At 35.4% G+C, this 25,579-nt stretch overlaps 1 protein-coding gene across 3 annotated transcripts; it reads right to left on the reverse strand.

Moving 5' to 3' along the window:
- Window positions 1–1,785: 1,785 nt before the first annotated feature.
- Window positions 1,786–25,579, reverse strand: txk (TXK tyrosine kinase). 3 transcript variants are annotated; one of them, XM_088923048.1, is made up of 15 exons: window positions 25,472–25,579; window positions 17,432–17,480; window positions 17,244–17,340; window positions 14,958–15,145; window positions 14,772–14,831; window positions 14,624–14,678; window positions 14,247–14,326; window positions 12,455–12,582; window positions 10,831–10,905; window positions 10,097–10,268; window positions 6,951–7,167; window positions 6,570–6,634; window positions 5,191–5,309; window positions 3,928–4,085; window positions 1,786–3,290 (listed from the first exon to the last, which is right to left on the reverse strand). In XM_088923048.1, exons 1-15 carry the CDS (start codon window positions 25,518–25,520, stop codon window positions 3,222–3,224), a joined length of 1,581 nt encoding a protein of 526 aa, XP_088779174.1. In that variant the 5' UTR covers window positions 25,521–25,579; the 3' UTR covers window positions 1,786–3,221. The 3 variants fall into 3 exon arrangements, with proteins under 3 accessions (XP_088779174.1, XP_088779163.1, XP_088779182.1); XM_088923037.1 differs by having other exon boundaries at window positions 17,244–17,343; window positions 25,472–25,578; XM_088923056.1 differs by lacking the exons at window positions 1,786–3,290; window positions 3,928–4,085 and having other exon boundaries at window positions 5,119–5,309; window positions 17,244–17,343; window positions 25,472–25,578.

Below are 25,579 nucleotides of genomic sequence, written 5' to 3' on the forward strand. Positions count from 1 at the left end.
AAGTTAAATTAGCCACTAATGAGAGTTCAATTTCACGTTCACACTTTATCACACGTGGTTTTAGTCTCTGCTAATGGCATTCTTTAGATATTGCAATTTAATATCAAACATAAAAGCACTTATCTGCTGTAGCAAGGTCAGTCTAATTAATTAAGTTAAGGCTTTGATGAATTAGACGTAATCCTTTAGTTATGATGTTTGGTAAAAACTAATCCAAGAATATCATTCTGATCTTGATTTATTAGGACCTTGACAGCATTTGGTAAATACAGTTGAATTGGACCTTGACTATAAAGCTTCCATTATATTTACTTTCATTCTAAATGTATTATATTGATTATATACAGTGCCCTTCTAAAGTGTTCACCCTCTTCCAATGATGCCCAGGTCCAAATTACAAATGATATATGCATATTTTTAAAGTGAATATTTAAATCATAACTAGAATGCCCAAATGCTTTTGTCAGAGAAGTTAAGAATTAAATAATAAAATTAGTTAAGTGCCAGCAAAAGATAACTTTTTTTTCAAAGGTACAAAGTCTACAGAATTTCTATAAATGCTGGTTAAGTCTGCCTCTGTACCACTTTTTCAGTTTCAAAAATGAAACTCCCAAGTCAGTCACAAACCCAAAGGTTATGGGTTTGGGTGGAGTTCAGTCATAAACCTACAGATACTAGCTTTGCATCCTTTGAAACCCCCAAAGTGAAATGTCAATATTTTTCTCTGTTGTGAGAAGACAGTCAACAGAGTTTGTGTGAAAATAATCCATCTATCCATTTTGTAACCACTTCTTCCATTCTAAGGTCAGAGATTCAAAGACTCCTATACCAGGAGGACTTCAGATATTAAATTAAACTTGATTTGCACATTCTCCTCCTTCAACAACTGACTAATACAGTATCTTTCTAATGTTGTAATTCATTTACAGATTACTGCCCTTCACACTCCCTCTAGAATTTGTTGTCCAGATTTCCATCTCTTTAGTTCCATCTCATTTCACCTACCCATTCTCATTTTTATTTCCTTTGTCTTCCTGACAGAATCCCTTTGCCTTTGCCTTCTGTTCCTGCTTTCTCCATGATCCCCCCTACACATCCGAAGATGCTCCACAGCTAAGAACCAACAAAGTGTGTTTCCTTCTTTTCAGCCTGGAGTTCACCTCTCCTTTTTCCTTTGCAACTCTCACACTGACACAGCTCCCCACTCACAGTTTTTTGTGTTTCGTGTGTGTACAGTTTTAAATACAGCCTCCTTTCTAGTTTTTTTAGTCTTTCCAAAAATGAAGGGGGGAATGCTAATGAGATAGAAAGAATGTCAATTGTCCCAAGTGTTATGGCTAATTGTTATGCTCTAATTCATTTCAGAGAAGTGAGTATTTTCTTTCTATGAATATAAATCAGAGATATAATTTTAATTTGATGCTCTTACTTCCTTGGTACCCCATAGAAGGTGGGTGAAAAGAAATCTGTATTTGTTGTAGACCTTTACAATATGTTATGCAATATAGGCACTTTTGAGCAAGAGGCAGGCAGAAGAGATTGTAAATTGACCACATTAAATTAGTCATGAAATGATAATGTTGCAAATGTGTAAATGCACACTTGCATTTTTTCACATTAGAGCTGAATCCAAGCAGACAGCAGAAATATGAGGTACTTTTAGTGAACAGCAGCCACAGTGCCTTGCAATCAATAGCTCTGTTGTGCCGCGCATAAAAAAATGAGTTACAATTACATCCGCCAACGCTGTCAGGTCATTACAGCAGAGCACAATGATACTCACATTGGAGCAAGATAATTTTATTATTATTCAAATTAAGTTATAAAACATACACCATCTCCAAGGACCCGCCTTAGGGGATAAAGATTTAAAATTGTAAAACTATAATGTATACAGTTGCATGAAAATAATGAAAATAAATATTAAAAAAATCTCAAAAATCAAATTCAATTATTGCACATAGAACAATGGTGTGAAAGTCATATATGGATTTATGGAGGTAATCCAATCCATTACAATTTTTACTCTTATTATGCTATGAGAATCAATTACACATATTTTTAAAAATGTAATTAAAGCTTTCAGCTATTTTCTTTTTCTACAAGCTAATATCTTTGTCGGATACATTGTCCTGGCTTTAATGACTATACTGTAATATCAAACACCCAGAGGAAAAAGCTAACAGTTTGAGTAGGACTGCCATTAATTCAGATAGAAATTGTTTTGGAAGGTGTTTTGGGATGTCAAAAATCCACTTTATGAATGCAAGATAAAGATTGACACATTTTATCTTTGAGCATACTTCTTGCATACCTGATCACAAAATAATTGTTTTCTGAATGAACTTTTATGCTGAGGTAAGTTGGAATTTGGTGTAATAATTCATTAATTCAGCATATGTGTTTAAGTCACACTTAAACACAAAACAGGTTTAAGTAATGACTATTGCAACCATGACCTGTGTATATAGGAATATAACTAAAATGCTGCTAAGCCAAGACTGCTCCTGATGACTTGTACCTCTTTTTTTAAAAAGGTATATTATCTTTTGGGGTAGGGGGTCACCTCTTCATCATGCAATAAGGTTTTACAATATGTAATACAAAGTTCTCACACTGATTCCGATGGAAGGTTACATAAAGAAAGCTGGAACTGATATACATTAACATAATTTTCTACATCATTTGATTATTCAGGATCAAACATTGTTTGATTTTTACATTTGATGGTTCTTTCAGTTAAATAAAAACTGGTCCTTTTTGCATTTCCTTAAGTAAGCAAAAGTATGTTTGTCAGCTTAATTGACATATTTTTATATATAAGTAAATATTACAATAATGTACAAAATTCTATGACATACAGCAGGTAATACATGCAATATGTTTGCTTAATTCTATTGGTACATTTATAAATCAATAATATACCTGCAGTTACAATTATGCTTCAGTATTACATCAGGTTTTTAGTTTTCATCACAATTAAAATATATCTGTCATATGGATTCTCTATGTATTACAAAGCCTGCAGTTTCTATTTTTTTTTGTCAAATAAAGTCCTTTTCACAGTTTGAAGCAATCTGATGTACTTGCATGATACATCAGTTATTTAGATATTTTTTTCAGTCTTTTTGGATCCACCACAGCAGTATCACAGTTGAAGGGGAATATGAATAATAGTTCACATTAATGCCTTGTGTGGATGATACATGATACGTCCCATCCTACTCCATCTCTGCAATTCTCTTAATGTCCTGAAGCAACTCGGAAAAAAGGGGTCTACCTTCAGGTTTCTGAAAAGGCAACAAAATTATTTTATTGATCATTAGTCAGTTCACATTTATACAATTCATTGTTTAAGGAATAGAGAAGTTTATGATGTAAATCAGATTCTGATTTAATTATACTGTAGTATTCTAATCTTTGGAACAGTTTTAATCATTTCACTAACACAAGAAGTGTGGATCTCCATTTTATTTGATCACTGGCCACTCTCACTGGTGTAGATGGTTATTTCTGAAGAGTTATAAGTAGGTGAATTAGGAAAATGTTCACACCCACACAAGTAACACAACACTACCTACAGCTTCACTCCTCTTGGGTGTATTCTCAGAGAATTCAGTACCCATTCTCAAAGATGTTTTTTTTCCAGATATAAAAGGCCTCACCTCAGATCTAGCAAGAGGTAATAAAGGGATAGAAAAGAGAGCAATTTTATTTTTCTTGAACATGGCTTTGTGAGACCGGCAGGAGTTAATGTGGAAATGGAACAAATTAAATCTTAAGATAGAAATCATCATAGGCTACAGTAACCTCAATGACTTAACTCATCCTGCGCTCAAAATATGCACTAAAGTGAAAGTGAGTTTGCATGATTTTTTTTCTGGGAAAATGTTGTGATTATTTTAATATAACATAAAATCCAATCACCTCGTGCCAGCAGCAGTACATGAGTTCATACACTGGGAGCGAGGCCTTGTGAGGTCGGTAGAGCCTTTGTCCCTGAGTGATCTCTTCCACAACCACTGGGTTTGGCTTGTTTTCAAAAGGTGTTTTTCCTTCAGTGAAAATCTCCCACATGAGTACACCTATAAAAAATATATCAACCTACATTTATACCAAACAGGAAACAGGAAACCTTCAGAGTTACCTAAATCTAAATAGTTTTGGAGGGATCTATGGCCATCCAAAGAGTACAGTACATTACTGTACAGTAGTTTTGTTTTTATTGAAATGTATTTAAAGGAATACTTTTGAATAAATGTGACTCTCATGTTTTCTTGACTTCAATTCATTATGACAAAAATGTTTTGTCCTTATGCAATGTTATTAAAATTACTGTATAACATTTTTAGATTTTTTTAAGCATTATCCAATCTTTAAATCTTTCTGTTATGCTTATTGTTACTGTTTACTTGAATCCATACTGTACAGTATATAGGTCTTCTCCCACAGTCTAAGTATAAGTACAGGCATAACTCAAATATGGTATAAGGTTCTTTTCATTCTGTTATGAAACATGAAGAAAATAAATTGGAAGCCATCCTTTGTGACTATTTCAGAGGAAGAATTATTTTGAATTGCCATTCACTGCACAACAACAGTGAAGTAAATGGTGCAGCATAACAACTATGGAGCTCTGCCTAGAATAGGGCTCTCCTTTATGTACAAACAGTATTATAATCATATAGTTATTTTTGAGGAATAATAAAAAAAACAATAGGGGAAAAGGCAAAGGCAATTATGTTGAATTTGTTACTCACTCATTTCTCTGACTTGAGTGAAACACAGTGTAATTATACTGCATTTTAAGACAATTACGGTCCTGCATGTTTTTTCATTTCTTCTTTTCAAGTGGCCAGCTTGTACAGTGCTTTACAAGGCAACCCTTCGCCTACAAATTACATTATTAAGGGCAGAAAGGAAGAAGGTAAAGAATCCAAACACTATAGAACAGATGTACCATTGCTGTGATATGCCACAACCAACTTTTGGTAAACATAACTGCAATGCAGAATTTAATCTTTTTTTGTCACCAGGTGAGTTAGGTCCTAATATAAAAATGTTGAGAAAATATAGCACATGTTTTGGAACCCAAGAAAAATCCCTTAATGCACGACAAGGTTTCAGAGTAAGGTTTTTTTATATTCACCCCCGCTGAGAACAATGCAGACAGTCAGGAAGTTGACTTACCAAATGACCATACATCAGATTTGTTACTGTATTTGTTGAAATGAAACACTTCTGGTGGAGACCACTTAACAGGGAACTTGGAACCAGTAGAGCTAATATACTGATTGTCAAGAACATACCTGGAGATTAGATATTGAAATAAATCATTAGTAGCTTTTATTTCTCACGTGTTCAAAACACACTATTTTGATGTGCTCTGTCAAAGTGAATTTTAAATCTATCATGAAATGTCTCATTATCAAAGGTCTAGTTAAGATAAACCAAAAAGAACAGCTCAAATGCATAACAAGTTCTGCCAGTTGGAGCACTTCAGCATTTTAGCTATCACAAAAATGACACACGATAAAAAAACATTTCCAAAAAATATTAGCACTGATTACCTGAAAACTTAAAAAGCACAATCTTTTTTTTCAGCTAGTTTAAATTCTACATATTATTTGGCATCTGGGTTTTGCTGTATTTCTGTTAAACTACAACTGTTATTCTCTTTGCTGTATATCAATGATTATTTGGAATCTTTCGGCTTTTCTGTCCTGACTTACAATTAAATAATAGCATACGTATACAGTACTAGTACCTGATTGTTCCTAAGTTATCTAAGACAGGGGTTTCCGACCCTTCTCCTGGTGAGATCTTAAAATTAATCCTAACCTCAAACCCAATCCAGAGGGTTGTATAGGTACCCATTAAATCATTAATTTACTGTATAAAGACTTGGACTAATGTCACTGAGATCAGATTAAAACGATTATTTAGTGACAAAATCCATCCATGGATCTTCTAACTGCTTCTTCCAATTCTGGGTCAAGGGGGAGCCAGAGCTTACAGGATGCCAGTCCATGATGGGACATAATTGAAAACATTACCTGTTTAATTTATCAATAACTTACACATATTTATAAACTCTTTAAAACAGACTGAGGAAGACCTATAACACAAATGTGATTGAGAATGTGGAGGACTGGGTTAGGAGGACCCCTGAACTAAGGTATTTGTATAATAGTGTATGTATTGTCCTTTTACGGTTATGATACTTCACTTTATACAGTAAACAACATACACTTTATATTGCTCATCATCTAAATGTGGAAGTTAACAATCAGGTCTGTTAAAGTATTTACTGTATTGGAAATGTTTTGGATGATGCTGTATCAAACTTGAAACAGTTACTAGATACAAAAAAGTAAAAAGTAAAGATCCTTTTCAGAGGTGAGTACTGTACAGTATATTCATTTCTAAAGAGCTTTAGGTTGGCCACCCACTAACTGTACACATGAATACATTTCTTTTTGCATACATAGGACAATAAGTTGGCAATACTTGTCAGTAATTTTCTAATCGTTGCAGCCCTCTGTGGGTTTAAGAAAATGACAGCCTACCTTGTCATTCCAAAATCACATACTTTCACCACATGCTTGTCACTGACTAAACAGTTTCTTGCAGCCTGTTTCAGAAAACAAAAGAGAACTGGTAAATATTCATTTGTTCGTTTGCATTTTAAATAATGTTCCACGAGCACTGAGAAATGTTTATTATGTATTCACAGTGAATATATAATTAACTCTCCTGTGGAGCAGAGCTGTGGTGAGCCCTTAAAGCAAAAAGTTTTAAGAGTTCACTTTTTCGACACAAAGTATTTGTTACTGAGGCTTTTAAAGACATTGTAGTCTGTTTTACCTTTAACTTGTCATTTTGAAACACAATTAAAAATGCTGAATAAAGAGGGATTAAAAATTTCTTGTGTTCTTATGAGTGTTTACCAGGTCTCTGTGAATGAAATTTTGGCTCTCAAGATACTCCATCCCTTCGCACACATCCTGACACATAGCCAGTAATGTATCCTTATGGAAGGTGGCAGTTCTCTGCCGAAGGTAATTAAGCAGGCATCCATTTTCCAAAAACTCTGTCACTATGCAAATAGGCCTCTCCTTGAAACATACTCCATACAGCTGTACTAGCTTGGGGTGGGACATCTTCCTGTCAAAGGAAAAAATCCATTAGCTTCAGGAATGTTGTTTGTAACACACCTGAAGTATTTCAAAACAACAGTAGGTGCAGGAAAGTATAATAATTCATGGCATTGATACAGTGGTTTTCATCTCAAAAGGTCTCAAAGCCCTTTACATCTTAGAAGAAGAAGACAGCCTACATTGCCTGTCATGAAAGTGCTGCACCTACCTGGGTGACAAACAGCACCAACAGCCTCATTATTTAGCCCATCAGTCTAGAAGTGAGAGCTTCCCTCACCAGTTAAAATAAAAGGGAACTTTAGGTAGAGTGGATTGTACAAGCCCAGAGTGGTATTTTATCAGGATACTGACATTAACACCCCTACTCTTTCGTTCAGTGCCATCGAATCCTTAATGACCAGGTTTCCATGGATCCAAGGCAGCCGAGCATGGGGTTTAATGTCTCATCTGAAGGACTTTACCTCCTACAATACAGTCTGATTTCCTCTAGGTGCAAAATATGCCCAGTGGAAATTAACCTTAACATAACTAAACTGAAAGAAGAATTGTAATAACATGATTATGGAGATGCACGACTTTAACTCGTCAGGGTTAATCCAACTCTAGCCAATTTAATGCTGAGTTTGTTTTATTAATAAGAAAATTGCCTTGTTTTCTACTTGTATATACTGTATGTTTTGTCATTGGTTATTAGAACAAATGCAGTTACAACAACACTTTTTTGAAAATGCAACCTGAGGCACAAACTGTGCATTTCTGCAGCAGTTGGAAGGAAACGGGGGTGAGAAACAGCTGAAGACCACTCTACAGGAAGTGGTCACCTGAAGGTACAGTGCAGGGGTGACCTCAGGAAGGCTGCTCTGTGAAGTGTGATATTTGCCATTTAGATTTTTACTTGTCATCACACCTACAACATATTTTCCCTTTGCGACTGCATGTGGAGAGTCAGAGGAAAATTGTAAGTAGGGCACTGGTAACCATAAAGAGAAACATTCTGCAAATTTGCATAATGACTCCTACACGGTGAGTGATTAAAATGATGTTTTGCTTTCTGTCATAGTAATACTTTTCTTAAAATATATGGGTCTTCAATGCAGCACTTTCGTGTGAGGATATTGGCTCTGGATTTTCAGAGAACTAACCGAGGGTAAACACAAAGAAAATATGATTTCTATGGCAACAATTTTTAGCAAACCCATTTCAATTTTTCAAGGTGAGTAGCTGGTCTGGCCTACTACATTAAAATTAGCGTAAAATTAGTGGCCCAGTATTCTTGTGTTAGCATGGGGTGGGTCTTTTAGTCTCTACTCTCTGTTGCTAACACTGAAGCACTTTATACCTATGATAAACATCACAGCTCACTCACTGATGTATGTTTCTCAGAGGAAGGAAGTACTTGAATACTGTTTTTGAACACAAAGCACACTTTTGCGTTGTATGTATAGTTACAGAGTCAAAGAATGCATTGTCACCCTACAGCCGAAACAATGTTTTCCACAAAGTTATTCAATACTACATTTTGTTAAATGAAATAAATGCCGCTTGTTAAATTTTATTTATTTTGTCAATAACCCTTCCCAACTTTCTAAACACTGAATTATGGTGTCAAAAGGCACAGTAGTACAATTTTAATAACTAAACTAATAAAAACACTACTATGATACTTATGCTCGTCCACATCTCTGTCGATGCCTAAAGATTGTGGATTTTCCGAATAGAATATGCAGCCTTGTTATGAAGGTGGATTCAAATTGTTCTGCTGCAGTGGATAAGAGAGCACTGCAGTCACACATTATTTCACATCCCTTTACACTGAGTGCAGTACAAACAAGAAAAAACAAATTTCAACCTTTTCCCTTAAAAATGTTCAGTAGGTCTTAATAATGGAAAGGTATATTAATTAATACTGTTACTATGTTATTTTAAGGGCATTACCTGGCATAAAGGCATTGCTCCTAATGAAATTATGTAACCTGATAACCAGAAACTGTCACGATCGTTACTCCTCCTCTTAAGGGCGCTCCAGCCCTTTCTCGTTCTGTCCCATTCCCCACACCTGTTCCTTATTCCAGCCCCTCTTTAGTTCCACCTTTAAAGCCAGACGCAGGCGTTTGCACGAGGCTTCTCATTGATTTCCGCATCGCGAAAGCCCGGAGTCCTGCCGCGTCTGGCTCCGTTATGGTTTTAGTTTCCTGTTCCTGATTCCCTGCCCCGCCGGTCCCGACCCGGTTCTGGTTTTAACTTCGGATGGATCCCCTGGTCTTGGACTAAACCTCCTGTCTTGGATTCCCCCTCTGGATTTACCCTTGGATTGTTCGCCCTGGATTCACTCCCCCTGGACACCTGCACTCCTCGGACACGCCCCCTGTCTCCTGACCCTACTCCTGCATCACTATTTTCCCAATTGTATCCTCGCATTCCGGATCGTGTCGTCGGCATAGGGCCCGGAAAGAACTGCTCCTGACAGAAACCTCTCACCTCTCACCTATGATCTGAACCTCGCATTGAAATCTACCTCTACCTTACATGTCAAAAAGCTCACTCCCCATAATAATTTTCTATCCTTTTATTTCATTCTGTTGATGCATGTTTTTGCACATCTGATGTTGTTTTGCACATTACCTGTTACCTTTTGTTGTTTTGCACATTGCCTGTTGTTGTTTTTGCACACTGCCTGTTGTCTCTGTCTTTCATTATACAATTGTATTGTTGTTTTGTTTTGTACTACTTATCATCTGAGAGCTAGCTAAATAGCATTTTGTTATACCATATACCTGTGTATGAGTATAATGACAATGAACTTGAACTTGAGAAACAAAATCAAAGGAATCTGACAAAACATGTCAAGAAAACAAGAAACAAGACAACAAGAAAAAAATAACAGCAAAAAGAAAAATAAGACTTCCTTCATTCTCAAGATAATATCTTTAACTTACGTCATGACCTTGGCTTCTTCAATGAAATCTTCTTCTGACATTGACCCTTCGTTGATAGTCTTGATGGCCACTTTAAGAAGTGCCCGCCACTTTCCTAAACGGACTAGTCCAAATTGCCCACTCCCTAGTTCTTTCATGAAAGATAGCTCTGAGGGGTTTATCTCCCATTTTTCTGAAACAAAACATTGAGTTTTACGTTTATTTCATTTGACATTTGTGTCCATTGACAAAAGAACATCATCAACAGCAAAAACACAAAACATTAAGCAATAATTATTACTATAACTCAGCTTAGGGCTCAGCTTCGTCGACTCTAGGCTTTCTGATACGAAGCAACATCATGAACCCTCGGTGGTCTAATAATCTTGATATGACATAACCAGCCCAGAAATAAAAAACTACAACAATTTCATATAATATTTCTGTGGTAATTAGATACAATTCGTGCAATCCAGTTTTCTCTTGTAATTACAGTGTCTTACTACAAACAGAAAGCTATATGAAAAAAAAAGTATATGGAAAGAGGCATTTTTGGTTGAATGTATTGTTTCTTACATCCACAAACTTTGAAATTGTTGTCGGTCAAATCTTTTCAAATACAGTACAGTACGTGCTAAGGTTTGTACCGCACTACTTGTTTCATTTCAAAGATCAGAAATCTCGTGAAATGAATGTCAATGATGAATGGTAACATCTACAAAAATCCAGTTCTTGGTAGGATGACATGTACTCACCATGGCTGAATCCTGCGGTTGCTGGCACACACTTGCCCATGGGCCCAACTGGATATCGAAGTCTTGTGATGAGGCCTGCAACAGAAAAAACGATTTTCCCAGCTATTACTTTTAAAAAAAGTAACAGAAAGCTTAGTTTTATATAAATAAGACAACACATCATGTTAAACATTTGCAGTAGTTAGCTCTGCTGCTTCTCAATGCAATGGCACCAGGTTCAGTTCCTGAGGTTTTATCCATTTAGAGTTTGTATGTTCTCTCCATGTTCCTGTGGGATTTTGCTGTGTGCTCCAGGTTTTTCCTACAGTCCAAAGTCTCGTTAAATTTCAACTATACAGCACATCTTTCTAAAGCAAACACATGAAAAGAACACCTGTTAACACCTGTTAAGTAAAATCTAATGGAAAACAAATCATGTATACTGTAGTTACATTTCGTCCTGTGTTTCCACACTGTCACCTCCCTATAGTGTCCGCACTATTTCCTGTAAAACGAATTCTTCATAGATGACATACCTGTATGGAGTCAGTTGCTCCAGAACAAAGCAAATACTTTTGTACGAGTGTAATTGTCAGTATTATTAAAAACATAAAATCTTAACTTTAAAGAACTATATAATAATAACCAAAGTATTAGTATCAGTCATCTTGACATTCTTTTTTGCATACCTTTTCACATTGTAAAATGTGGTTGTGATGATACATAAATGCAATATTACACATCTCAACTGAATTTAATGCAGAGTGCTACAAAACTACATGCAGAAGAAAAAACAGATAAAATCAACAAGCCCTCATTTTTTTAGTTGACTGAAGTCAGTGATGTAATCTAGCTGGTGGTGCACATCCTTTTGCAGAAACCCCTCGGGCATGTGTTTGTTCTCATGCACACTGTGTATCACATGTTCTGCACAAAGAGTACCACCCGATGCCTTCAAATAAACCTTTTAGAGTCCCTCAATGTAGATATAAAAAATGAGGCTATCCCACATTCAATCAAACTAAATCAACAAATCAGTTCACAATAAAGGACTATTGATTTATGGGCAATTGCAATTACTGATTATGTGCAAAAATGAAATGTATTGTGCAATTACAGGGGCTTATGATGATTGTGGGGTAGTAAACTTACAGATTCTGGTAATCTAAGTGGATTCCTGTCAGAGTGGTGTGTAATGACTATGTACTGTATAAGTGAATGTCTTTATATAATGTTATATTTATTTTTTATTTGGAAATGTTTATTTATACTGTTTGTGTGTTTTTGTAAATCCCTCCGTGTGTAAACCATAGCTGTTTGGATGCAGAATGAATTGCTGAGAAACCAGACAATAAAGTGTTTGTTATCATATTATAGAATTCATTTGAAAAATGAAGTTCAGGACCAGGAATTAAATGAGAATTTTAGAACATAGAATCTTAAAACTGCTGTGCAGCTGTTGTACTGTATTAGCAATAACATTTAACAATTCTTGAGGAGTCATCAAAATGATAGGGAAAAATGCTAAAGTGCAAATTGTGAAATCTGTGGAAGGCTAGCCAGACGTTGTAAAATAGTTAATGCTGGACCACAGAGATGGAAATAAAATGTAATATTAGAATCTCTAAAAAGTGTACGCATTTACCTGCTGCATTGTGCTGATGATAATGAATTACTTCGGGTATTGAATCGAAAACGTGTTTCTCTGCCAGAAAAAACTGCCCCGAGGAATTCTGCTTAATCTGATAATGCCTTATTGCACTGTCTTTTGAGCTATAAAGAAAAAAATATTTTTTTTATTAAAACATGCAGTATTAAGAACGTAACTATGTATTTTAAGAGCAAAAAATAAAAAGGTAGAATGCCAATAATGAATTGTGAATAACATGGAAATTAATTTATATGATGATCATGTGCATTAGGAACACAAACCAAACTATGACCTCATCCCTGTCAGTTCATCAGCTTGGGATCAGCAGACACCAGTGTGTTGTGAATAATGCACACAGTAGGATCACATTCCCCAGGATTCTGACCTACTGTACATACAATAAACATTTTAAATTTCCATTAATGTGTGAAAGGTTTCCCTACCACTCTCAGGTAAAAATGGCTGAAGGTTTTTCCCACCTCAGTTTTATAAAGAAAAGCAAGTAAGAAATATATCAGTCTGAGCTTAACACCCATCTGTTCCCAAGATGTTGTGCTCTCACTGAGGAATAAGCGATTTATGGATGGATGTTATCTTATAATAGTTCCCGCTGTTGATGGCTCATTTTTTAATGTTGTCACAAACTGTGGTGGCAGTTTAATCTTTTTCAGCATTTCCCAAACCTAGTCCAGAAATACATTGGTGGCTTCTGTTGATTATTTCAACTCAAAGCTTTACAAATTCAGATTTTGAAGCTTTAACTATACCATTTGCTTTTGAAAATTAGTTTCAGCTTTCAACAGAAGGAGAATATGAGAAATAAGTATTCACTTTGTTCCAGAGCTGGGTTTCAGAATGCAAAGGATTTAAACATAACTGTGAATATGCTAAATGAGAGTATTTAGCGCAATGTCATCCCCCCTTGTGTCTGCACATCATTTATCCATAACATTTAATTGTTTCATAAAGCTTTAGGAAAGCAAAAAAATATAAACCAAGTTGAAACAGAGTTGGGTGGCATGGTGTTGCGGTGGTTAGCATTGCTGTCTCACAGTGCTGGCACCCTGGATTCAATCCCAGACCTGGGATGCTGTCTGTGTGGAGTTTGTATGTTCCCCCCTGTGTTTGCAAGGGTTTTCTCCATGTGCTCCGGTTTCCACCCACAGTCCAAAGACCTACTGGTAGATAAACTGGCTTCTGGGAATACTGGCCCTGGTGTGAGCATGTCTGTATCTGTGTTTGTGTCGTTGTGTGCCCTATGATGGACTGGTGTCGTGTCCAGAGTGTATCCTGCCATGTGCCTGTTGCTTGCCAAAATAGGCACCAGCTCCCCTGTAACCCTGAATTGGATGAAGTGGTTAAAAAATGGATGGATGAAAAAGAGTTATGCTGCAAAATGTATTGAAAGTAATACATTACTACTACTATTACTAATAATAATGAGCAATATGTCAACATTTAACTCTGCAAGACAATGGTGAGTGTAAATTGGTCAAGAGGAACAGCCCACAAAGTAAGATTCAACGGTCTCCAAAGAAAACAAAACATATTCATTTGAATGGAAAAATCTTTTGTGGCAATATTTGTGTTTTTAAGTGTTATGTGAAGGTAGACACAATTATATTTTTTGCAGTGTAATGTAATAATCATCTTCCCACCTTTTATACTGAAACTTAAGAAAATTCAGAAAATTACATCTAATTTTACATCTTATTGCTTGTTTTGTGGGGAGTTACAAACTATTAAGAGTTATGTGGTTGGTTAATAACTAAGATAAGGCTCTTACCTCACAGCTTTGGTATAAACAGATACTGTGTAGCTACCCAACTGACTTGAGTCTCGAACAACGAACGCACCTTCCTTTGCCTAGAAAAGAGGAAATCAGGTTTTCAGATTTCCCTGCAGGTGCAGAGCAATCAACCTTTCAAAGCAACACACCAGTTAGTGAGCTTTTTCCTGTGCAGCCTAAAATGAATCTAATTTCATGCTACTTTTCCTGATTTTTTTTAGTTTGAGATTTTTGAAGCCATGTAGTTTTGGTAGGAATAAACAGCAAAATTTGACAGCCCCATTTATTTTTGGGCTTCTGATTTGGGTGCCGTACAATGCTAGCTAATATGTCCGTGAAAAACTTATGGTTAAATATTGTTACTGTTTGCCTACCTCATACCGAAGAAGTTGTTCTGCCTTTGCTCTTGTTAGGTTTTTACAGTACCACCTAGCACGCAGAAACAAAGAACCAATGTTTCAGTGGTGATTGAAAGAGCACACCCTTGTTTTGAATGTAATGAGATTCATTAGACCTACTTACTGATGCGCCTGCATATTATTTTTCTCTGTAACATAATTGCTGGGGATGAATCCTTCATTCCTTGAAAAGGGAAAGTGCCAAAAAGTACATTAAATTAAATGCAACTGAAATTCATTTTGATTTCCATTGACGTTAGACACAATTTGAAATGCAGAAGGGTAGGAGATAACCTGCATTTGAACTCACCCATGTTTGTCTCTGGCTTTCCACCAGTGCTGGTCCTGTTTGTGAATGATGGTATACTCTTCGCCTTGCTTTAGTGTTAAGTCAGTTTGCTCTTTGGCTAAAAAGTCGTACATTGCAATTACGCTGAATGTCTCTGTGCCGTCCTCTGTGGGGGGTGGAGGAGGTGGCTTTCTCTTGGAGCTGTGCGACTGAAGGAAAAGAAAAACGAGGACTTGCAATTGTCCCAACTTGTCACAAAACAGTACCTCTTTGCACAGCTCAAGCTATCTGTCTGTTTTCCAGACAGTGTGATATAAACATTTAATACATGATGCAACAGCAGTACAAAAACCTAATATACAAATTCATGAATCAGTTATAAATTAACCCCATTGTTCAATCACATAGACTTCTATTGCATCACTTTAGAGCACTTCCATTTGTTCTCTGCAGATGATACTCTTAACTTCTTTTCCTCTTTAACAGACTGATCAAGCATGAGCTAGCACAGAGAAGTGATCTCCCCAAACCCAGCTTTCTCCAGCACCCTGCTGTGCTTAAAACGAATAAGACTTGAAATGACAGATAAATGGCTTTTCCTGTATAGGCTCCAGTGGCTGTAAAAACAGGGGGATAATAAGACAATTTCCCATTTTTTTTGGACGAGCAACTCTTTCTTTGTAGAGTTGCAAATTGTAAATACTGCACACTTAAGAGGGCACCATTACAATGCTGTGTGAATGCTCTACAGAAAACTGACCACATCTTCATGTTGTTCAGTTCAGCACAGGTTTTGTGGCTTTTGCAAAACAGGCACCAGAATTGTTCTCTAAGGCTTTGTGCACTTGCATACTTCTGCTGAGGTCAAGAAAGTGACCAACTTCCAAAGCAGTACGTTTTTAGAGTCATGATGTGGTTTTCTCTACAGAAGGTTTCACGAACCTCAACCAGAATGCTGAAAGCCCTACGTATTTTGACATGTATTTCTTGCAGTGAAATCTAGGCTTGGACAAAAAAGGGTGCGGACAGGTTTTTATCTATTAAAGGATTCCTGAAGCCTCACTTCAACATTACAACTGGGTAAATGTGTCCGAGACTTGCCAGATAAAGAAGAATACATTTCAAATACTAAATGAAAGTTATTAGTTTCCATTTGTTTCATCTGACCTTTGAAGATCTAAACTGTAAGGATGACTTTTGTTGATGCTCTTCAGAATTCTGAAAGCAACCACAATCATGTCGCCAAAATTTCAAGAGAAACAATAAGAGAACAACATTGGTCTGGCAGAAAATGTAGACTGTATTTGAAAATTTAACCTGTTGCACCCTCTTAATTTTGGTCATGACCTTTTCTTTTCAGTTTACAGAGTCCTTTGTTTTTCTTTAAATTGTTCAACATGAATCTAACGTTTTTCCAGGGTGCTTCTAGCAGAAATTTGGCTTTGTTTTAAAGTGAAAGGAGTGGGCATATTGTACCTTACATAATGCACATTAACGAAACCCTTGATATAGCTTTGTAATTCAGATACTGTGTATATTCAGAACAGTAGCTTGTTAATAAAATGCATTTTATAAAAGCAGAACTGAAAGCTGTACTTTTTATACCTTAAATTATTGAATAATAGAAAAAATAGAGTGGGAAAAGACACATAAACTGAATTATAAAGTCAAACTGTGCAGGTGGTGGAAAAAGTTGCTTTAAAGAGCAACCACTATATTAATTAAATTTAAATATTTTCCTATTAACCAAAGAGTACCTTGACTCATGTATGAATTCAAAATAGATACAGAGATCAATTTTTTAAAAAAATACAGGTACCAGACATTTGCTACAATTTAGCATTTTTATAATACAACATAACAATGATAAATAGAAAAATGAATCAGCAATTCTCTTTTTAAAAAATCTTGTTTTAGTTTCTCTATATTTTATACATTCTTTATCTCTATCATAGCTGCAGTTGAAAGTCTGGGTTGCTGCTGTGGGTGGAGATGGCAGGGAAAAGGCATGAGAAAAGGGGAAATTGTCTAGTTCTGGTTTTTGATATTTGTTTCTGCTGATGGAGTTTTTACAAAACTAAATGATAAAATATAAATAGGAAAAATGTTAACAGGCTGAAAAAAACATCATAATGTATAAATGAAAGCCTGTATAATTAACACGGTGGCATAGCTCCAGTTTCATTGGTTGTGGACCTTGCTGGATATTATACTGTACATTGGACCACTTATTGCCAAAAAACACAACTGTGAAAGATAAAAGCACAATTACAACCGAAAAACTCACTTCAACTTTGAAATGCTTACCGTGTGAGAGGTTGTAGGATATGTCTGAATTTCATACCGAGACTGATTCCGCATCATACTTGTTTCGTTCTCCAGGCTCATCTGAGTTGTAATTTCTCTACTGGAAAGAGATATTTCATTACTAAAAACTCTCAAGGTTTTTTCTCCAGCTTTTTTTTCTCCAGCATACTGTATAAAGTTCTCCTTACCTTTTTTGCACTGAACAGCAACAACAGAAGACTGACTGAACGGTGTGGTCTATAAAAGAAAGATAAGAAAACATATTCTAAGAAAGGTTCACTTAATTTAATTGTTTCCTGTAATCCTAAAGTATATTCTTAGTGTGACAGATTTAACATCTGTCCACATTATTCAAAAGATGAGATGTTTTATAATTCTTCTAACTGTAAATTGATATTCTACAGTCCACTGATACACAGAAGAGATTAATGTGTTCATTGTTCTGCATTTCCCATTGAAAGAATTGAAAGTTGTTGTGAGTTAGTATATCTACAGGTGTTGGGTGTAGGGGTAACTCTCTTCTATAGGAATAATAGTAAAAGAAGTTTTATCATTTATTATAGCAAAAGGGTAGAAGCACATATAAACACACAATATTGTATACTGTATGTTTAAAAAAAATATGAGCTAATCTATATACTATACTGCATTTAGGATTTTAGTTGCATTTTACAAAATTACATTAGGAAGAGCTGCTGTTTTAATAATTTTAATAGATTTGTTAAGCAAAAATGAGCATTTAAAAATAAAATATTTGCACTATATTTAGGCTGCTTATAAATACATTTTTTAAAGACAGATTTCATTCAAACACAATGTTTAGCCATAGGTTTTGATGCATGCTTTTCATCCATAGTGTTACCACACATCACAGTTTTACTGATATTCCCATATTCAGCATTATTTCAATGTCCTAGCCAAAAGCAACAAAAGTGAAAAATAGTCCAGGTTTTTGGATATTTCAATAAAAATCTGAAATTACTGAAAATATTAATTTTATAAACATTTTATCTTTTCTATTCTATCTACCTATTAGAGTTTTGATGATGCAGATATGATGATCCCAATATTTATTAATTTTCTACATTATTTCAGATTCTCCTGTACAAATATATTAATTTATGACAAACAAGAATAAGAGATTTTTGTTTATTATCTGTTTTTCTTATGTTCTGAAAGGCATGTACCCCTAATGAGGATTTTTTGGAAGGAGGGGAAGGGACTCGAGAGAACATCTGATGGTTCTTTTGTGTGATATTCTTATATTGTTCTCCTAAACAAAGCGGTTCACAAAAATAAAGGCACCCAGTGGTTTCTCTACAGTATTTTCCACCAACTTCGGCAAAAAGTGTGTGTCCTGCCAAATGACTTGGAAAACAACTATGGAAAATGTATTTTTTCAGATTAATATAATGCGTGTTCTTTTTTTGTATAGTAAATAACATTTAAACTATACCCCCTTTGTGACTCTTCACTGGGGACAAGGATATCCAAGGATTGAATGCTTTGTGATTGTTTGGAACACTTCAAATCAAATCAAATCAAAGTTTATTCATCAAATGCACAACAATACAGCATGCAGCAGTAGTTGCTGGCAATGAAATGTCTTTTCTACAGGCTCACTGGGGGGATAAAAATCACAAAGTTAAAGTTACAAAAGAAGGTTACATAATAATACATAATAGTACAATAGAAATTGAATAAAATAAACTCAGACAATACTCAATATGAATAGATGCTATGTGTCCATGGTATATGCAATATGTCATGTCCAAGTAGTGCAGTATGATGAATTCAATGAAAACTGTATGTCCATGTAGCCATTACGGGTGATTTGCTAAAGGAGCTGCAGGTTGGCTGTTTAGCAGTCTTATTGCCTGGAGGTAGAAGCTGGACCTGGACTTCTTAAGACATCTAGCTCACAGCCAGTAATGAGCTGTGCTGACTTGGTTGGAAAGGTTTGGCTTAACCTGCTTGGTTACTGGGTATCCTCCTGGCCATAAGATTATGAGGCTCAAACCCCATTCAGACTGAGTGAACCAAGGGGTAGCTGCAAGCTGGGGTGGAGGAGGAATACTTGAGAAAAATGCGAAGGGAGACGTTTGAGTTCAGGTTATGTAGCTGGTTTGGTGACAATGGTGATTAGGTGCCGCTGTGTGAGATGGACTGGTCATTGTCATCCCTCCCAAAATTCAATTAATGATTTTCGTTATTGTTTCAGCAGTTGTTTTTTTAATTTATATGTGTGTCTGTATGTTTTGCAAACAGCTATTTGTGTTGATGTAGCAGTATCGGCCAGTCCTGCAGAAGCCCAGTCTGTCAGTTTGTATCAGCCTCCTGGAACAGTGCATGAAGTTTACATTAATAAAGCCAACGAGTGGCGCAAAGGAGTAACTGAGAGCTTTGACTGGAATGAAAAACCCCAAACCCTATGTCTTTCCAGGACTAGGGATGGAGGCTGTATCCCTGAAAAGCAAAATTCACAAACCCTTGCTGATTTGCTTCATTCCTTTTAAGAAAGTACAGGTTGACGGTGATGTTGATGAGACCCTGCTGTTGAGTTAAATTTGGTGTTTGTTCTTCTACTAAGACATTTTATTCAAATTCTCTGTTTCTCAGTGGAAAAAGAAAGATTATCAAAACCAGATCACACCTCCACAGATCTGAGACCTGCCAGATTTCCTTTGTGTGTGTAATAAAGATCCACCTCTTCACTGAGAGTTTTTTTTTCTTAAAGGAAGGGGAAAGCAAAGTTTGATTATTGAAATGCAGTGCTCGTTGGTGTATTCAAACATTCTCAACAAAGTACGTAATGTTCAGACCTCAGCTGCTCAGATACCAACCAGACCTAGACATTTTTCATAAATCACGTGCTTTTTGTCCTATACCAAATGCGTAAGATGCCTTAATCTGGGTCCATGTGAAGTTCAGAAAAAAATCTAAATATTGCTGCTCACCTTTAAGGGCTTGAACTGTTTGACTCCTGACTACACCATTAAACTGCTTACACCTACACAAATCTCCGAACCTGGTAATCATGCTTTCTGTTCTGTTGCTCTAAGTGTGTGGAATGTTCATCCAGCCCATTTCAGATTTTACAAAATTAAAAATAAAAATCAATGTTATACTCTGACGGAATTTCGATGAATCTACTATATTAATTTGTGTACACCTGTCTCTCGATTATTTTTTTTTAGATGATCAGAATGGCACTATACAGTATGAAATAAAACTGGAATAGCCTGGGACATACAGTGAGTATGTGTATTTAATTAATTAAATTGGTTCACTGAAAATTCATACGTATCACATACAGTAATATTAAAATTATTATTAATTTCATATGATTTAATAGCATTTTCATCCTAAAGTTGAAAAATGCATGCACCTCCAGTAAATATTGTAGAGACTGTTTACTCTACGATATTTACTGTAAATACTACTCTAAAGAAACAATAGTTTTGTAAATATTGTTTACAAAATATGATAAGCGAAATTTATTACACAGTGCCACAATACATCAGTAAATGACCTGTTTTCATTTGCAATGCTATATACCCATGCTATATATTTCTATATCCATGCTTAGATAATCAAGAATTTGAGAATGATATATTGAGAATTTTGAGATTCTCAGAGTTTGCAGGATGGCTAATTTGGCAATGAGAAGAAGAACCTAAAATTGAGATGAATGTGGTGAAATTGCAGCTTCTGTTTTAGTAAACACTTTTTTAACAAATCTACATTTATGTCTTTTTAAAATCTCAGTGTCTTTGCTTATCTTGCCTCAGACTTCATAGTGCAGACGTCATAAATATCTCATGTGATCAAATGAAGTCACATGGTTTACAACCCAGGACTTTATCAGGCCTGTCATGCAGGTCTTCGGGAAATTACTGTCATCACTAAATGTTGTCACAGTCGCCCTGACCATTTTCCAGACCAATGTTTCGAAACCTAGTGTATTCCCCTGAATTACACTCGACTTCTCGTTTTTTTTGTATTTTGGTTTCAAATAAATATCTGTTGTATGATTCATAATTTGCAGTACTTTGCAGTATTGTGTATGACACAAGCACAGATTCTCCAATTGCAAAAGTGAAAAGCCCTTTGAAAAGAAGATTAGTCTTTTTCAGTAGTAATTTGTGGAGGATGAAAATACATTTCTCTTGAAAGAGCTTATGCGGGTCAATATTTCAACACAAAGTGTCTGACACTGAATGAGGAATTCATATTTTGTAGGCATTTGACTTGTATTTTATCAACGGTTTTCATATACCTATAAATAGACTGACGCTGCATTGACCCGGATAAGCCGACCTACGCTTCATCATCTGTGAGTGGCGCGACTATACTACGACGCATGTAATGGAATATTTTGTTTGACAGGAAGCTGCTCGCATCAGTCTAGGTGCGAAACAAAGAGCAGAAAGCCCACACTTCCTGAATGACCCATGCTCTGTGCCCAGATGATACAGTGAGTCAAACAATGAACAAAATGAGAGGTTTAGCAGAAAGAATGAAAATAAAAGCATAAAAACATTTTTTTCCAATGATTTTCTGTGGCCTTTGCATCGTCTTTGCTAATGACAAAAATGTAACATATAATCTCCTGTGAACCAAACCCTCAGACTAACCTATAGGAAATCATCACATCACTTTCAATAACCGCTCATTCAGTTCAAGGTAACAGTGGTTCTAAGATGCTGAGGTATTAGTACCAGCAAGCATTAAGTGCAAAGTGGGATACACCCTGGAAAAGATGCCATTCCAACACAGGGTCAGGGCCAATTTACAGATGCCAGTTAACCTATTGTACCAGTCTTTGGACTGTGGGAGAAAACTAAAGCACCCAGCAGAGACCAACAAAAAATCCATGTAGATAGCACCCCAGGAATCTATCTGAGGGCACCAGTGCTGCACAGAAGCAATGTTTACTCCAGACTTGTGCAATCTGACCTTTCTGTCCACCCTTCATTGAACGAAGCAAGAAGTTTTTCACTCCTCCACCTGCCCTACTCTGTTGTGGGACTGCTGGTGCATACTGAATTCTCAAACGCAATAAAAAGAAAACTCCGAAGCGATCAATTTATATGTTGTTGCAGGTTAACTGGCCACTGTACTTTGTGAAACTGTCATTTATGACAACGTTTCCACACTTGTGGTTTACATGTGTGTTTCAGACCACAAAACTGCAGCTTGTATGTTTCACTCGCTAACTGCACATTTATGTTCTCCAGCTTATTTTGTGTCTACAAAGAAATCTGCCCTAAAGATCATTTTAAATACTGAGCGCAAAAATCTGTAAGATACTACATATACACAGCTCTGTTGGAATATTCTCAGCCCTTAGTATCTGCTATTTTACTGCAGCTGTACTCCATTCTTCATCTTTAACTCTTCTGTTTCAATAAAGCTATTTGCTTTTCTATTAGCTGGGAACAAGGTCTTCAGAAATAATTAATAATATAAGTCTAATCACTGAAAATCCTGAGCCTGTACATTCCGATGACAGATGTAGACATACATATCACCTCAGGAATTATATCTCTAGGTGATGATTTCTACCAATAAATGTCACTACTTTAATCCCAATTTACAACTAAAATAGAGAAACATATTATCACAACAATAAAATATGATGGTGTTCATTACATTAGCACAATAGTTTTAGTGGTGAAAAATGCTGTTTTTCGCTCTGCATTGACTTGCTTATAGTAACTCACCATGTATACATTCTGTCATATTTTATTTTAATTACAATTTATAGTTAAAGCATATCTAAGGCCTATAAACCAAATTAATAATTGATTCCGAAGTATTAGTTCTTAGGTAAGAATTAAACAGTTTGTAATCCTTAAAAGCCATTAAAGGATTTAGAATTTCTGAATACTGCAAACATAATGAAAACCTAAGCAAACATAAGAACACTCATAAACACATCTTGAAATGGGACATTTCTGCTTATTATTGCAATTAAGGTTGTAAACCTTGTATATAGAGTGGTATTATTGTGAACATATTTCAGAACAGATGAATACAATACAGTTTACAGTACAACATCCATCACAATATGTGTAATATCCTTTTAAAAAAAATGTAATGTATGGAGTTTAACATACAGTATGAATAAACATTTTAAAAAATAAAGATTTAAAATTCTCGTGTTACCATCAGCATTGGCTTAGAGAAACTATACAGTATTTTGAATATGAAAAGAGTCTTTGTTGTTGGAATATAATTTCAAACTCATTCCCACCCAAGCCCCAAAACGTTTTCAAACTATAAATCTTAAAATATATTTTTATATAGCCTATAATCTCATACTGTTGTCTGAGGTCATTTCAGATTAAAGGTTGATATGGTGGTGATTTAAATATTTAGTGATGGAATCTGAAGATATTCTTCCAATGAAAGAAGTGCATAGCTCAATTGAACATATTCAACTTTGATTGAAATCCTTCAATTAAGTTATGATTTGATTGGCATGGATAGTTCAAAATATTGAATAAGCAATATTTTGTTTGCTTCATATTTGCTTAAATAAAAAAAATATTGACTCCCTTGTTTTCACTGATACTGTGTATACTTATGCCCTATTTGATCAAACATTAAGACAGTCTTTCATAAGTGAACAGCAGAAAGGTGCAACTTGTATTGTCTATGAGCAATTAGGTTATTGATCTAGAGTATATCCCCTGGGTCTCTCCTCCTAAAATGGTCCATTTTATTCTTCTTACTTCTTATTACATTCTAGAACTAAATATTGTGTTATTGACAAATGTTTCCAAAATGTGTACATATTGACTGTAAGTTGTTCACATTTTAATTACTTAAAGATCAGAGTATGCTGTGAACATCATACAAGATGCCCACTGTATGTTCCAAGTAATGAATTCAGCATTTCCTGGAGTGTTTTTTTTTATTGCTTTGGCTCAAGATCACCTTTCTGTATGTTGAGCCTTGGTGAGGATTTGCAGAACAGATTTTTTTTTCTTTATTCCACTGACCTTTAATTTCAAAATGCTTTTTTAAAGGTAAAGAGTTATTTTCCAGCTTTGTGTCAGAGATTGGAATGGTCCTGTGGTGATTTATTCTTGTTTTTGGTGAAAAGATTTTAGACACTCTGGCTGTCACAAAAGTAAAACATAAATGAGAAAAACTGGCTTATAGGGACCCCAAAAGTATATTTAATGAATTTGTAATTTAAAAATACACCTTGTATTTTGTAGACCTATTTGGATTTTGTTAACCAGTGGTGAAGCTTGTATTATGAATACGTATTATGGTTGCTAAAGACAATTTTCTTTTGATATGAGAGGAACAAAAAACAGGAAACACTACCTGAAATCTATTGTTTGACACTAACTTCAGTTGGTTACATGCCTTTTTTGTGGTAAAAACAAACACAATAGGCATTTCAATATGCATGGCTGCTACTGCTAACATAGTCATGTTTCTTATTTTGCCTGACACATTTCATATAGCAAAGATCATACAAATGGCTTGCTTTTAGAAACCTTAACTCTTTCACTTCAATAAAATGTTTGTTCTGGTCATCACATCAGTTAAGTGAAGTAATGATAAATTAATAAATTAACTTAATATCAAGCCAATGCTAAAGCACGGTTAATTGATGCTAATCTTTAAAAACTGAATACAAGGAAAACTTTAGAATGTCAAAGCTTGGAACACAATCTTCCTCACTTAAAATCAGACCCTGCTTAATCATTCTTTCTAAATAACACAATTTTCTGGACATGTTTCTATGTGTGAAGAGATTCTAATGGGGAGCTCTGTCAGCTACAAAGGAATGGGTAGAGTAATTCTGAGCTGAAAAAGTAGAAAAAGTGTTTTCTTTTTTTACTTTACGGTGTGGAATTATAACCACTACTCATTCCATACTGCAATATGTACTTGACTCTGGGGGTTGTCCTGTATTTGTGAATGACATGCCATATCTGTGACTTGAAAGGTAGCATTTCTATGTATTTTTTTCACAAATGAGCTATGAAGAAAAAAAACTTTAAAACGCTCTCTGATCTCTATATTTTGCGTTGCATTAAGAGATTCAGCACATGCTATTGGTAGTCATCGTTATTAGCCATTATTAGCTACTGTTTATTCTGTTCTTAAGGTAACGTGTTAAGTATTAGCCCTCAGTCTTTGCTTGATTTTAATATTGAATTTATTGTCTCACCCTCTTAATGAACAAATAACTCACTTACTTGAAAGGATCATTGCTGTTTCATGTGAATGGTCCAGTCTAGTCTTCATCCATCAGTTACATTCTGTTTTTCAAAATGTTGAAGGTTTCAATGACATGTCTATGGGTG

The sequence above is a fragment of the Atractosteus spatula genome, chromosome 1, assembly GCF_055471065.1.
Source record: "Atractosteus spatula isolate fAtrSpa1 chromosome 1, fAtrSpa1.hap1, whole genome shotgun sequence".
Lineage (NCBI taxonomy): Eukaryota > Metazoa > Chordata > Actinopteri > Semionotiformes > Lepisosteidae > Atractosteus > Atractosteus spatula.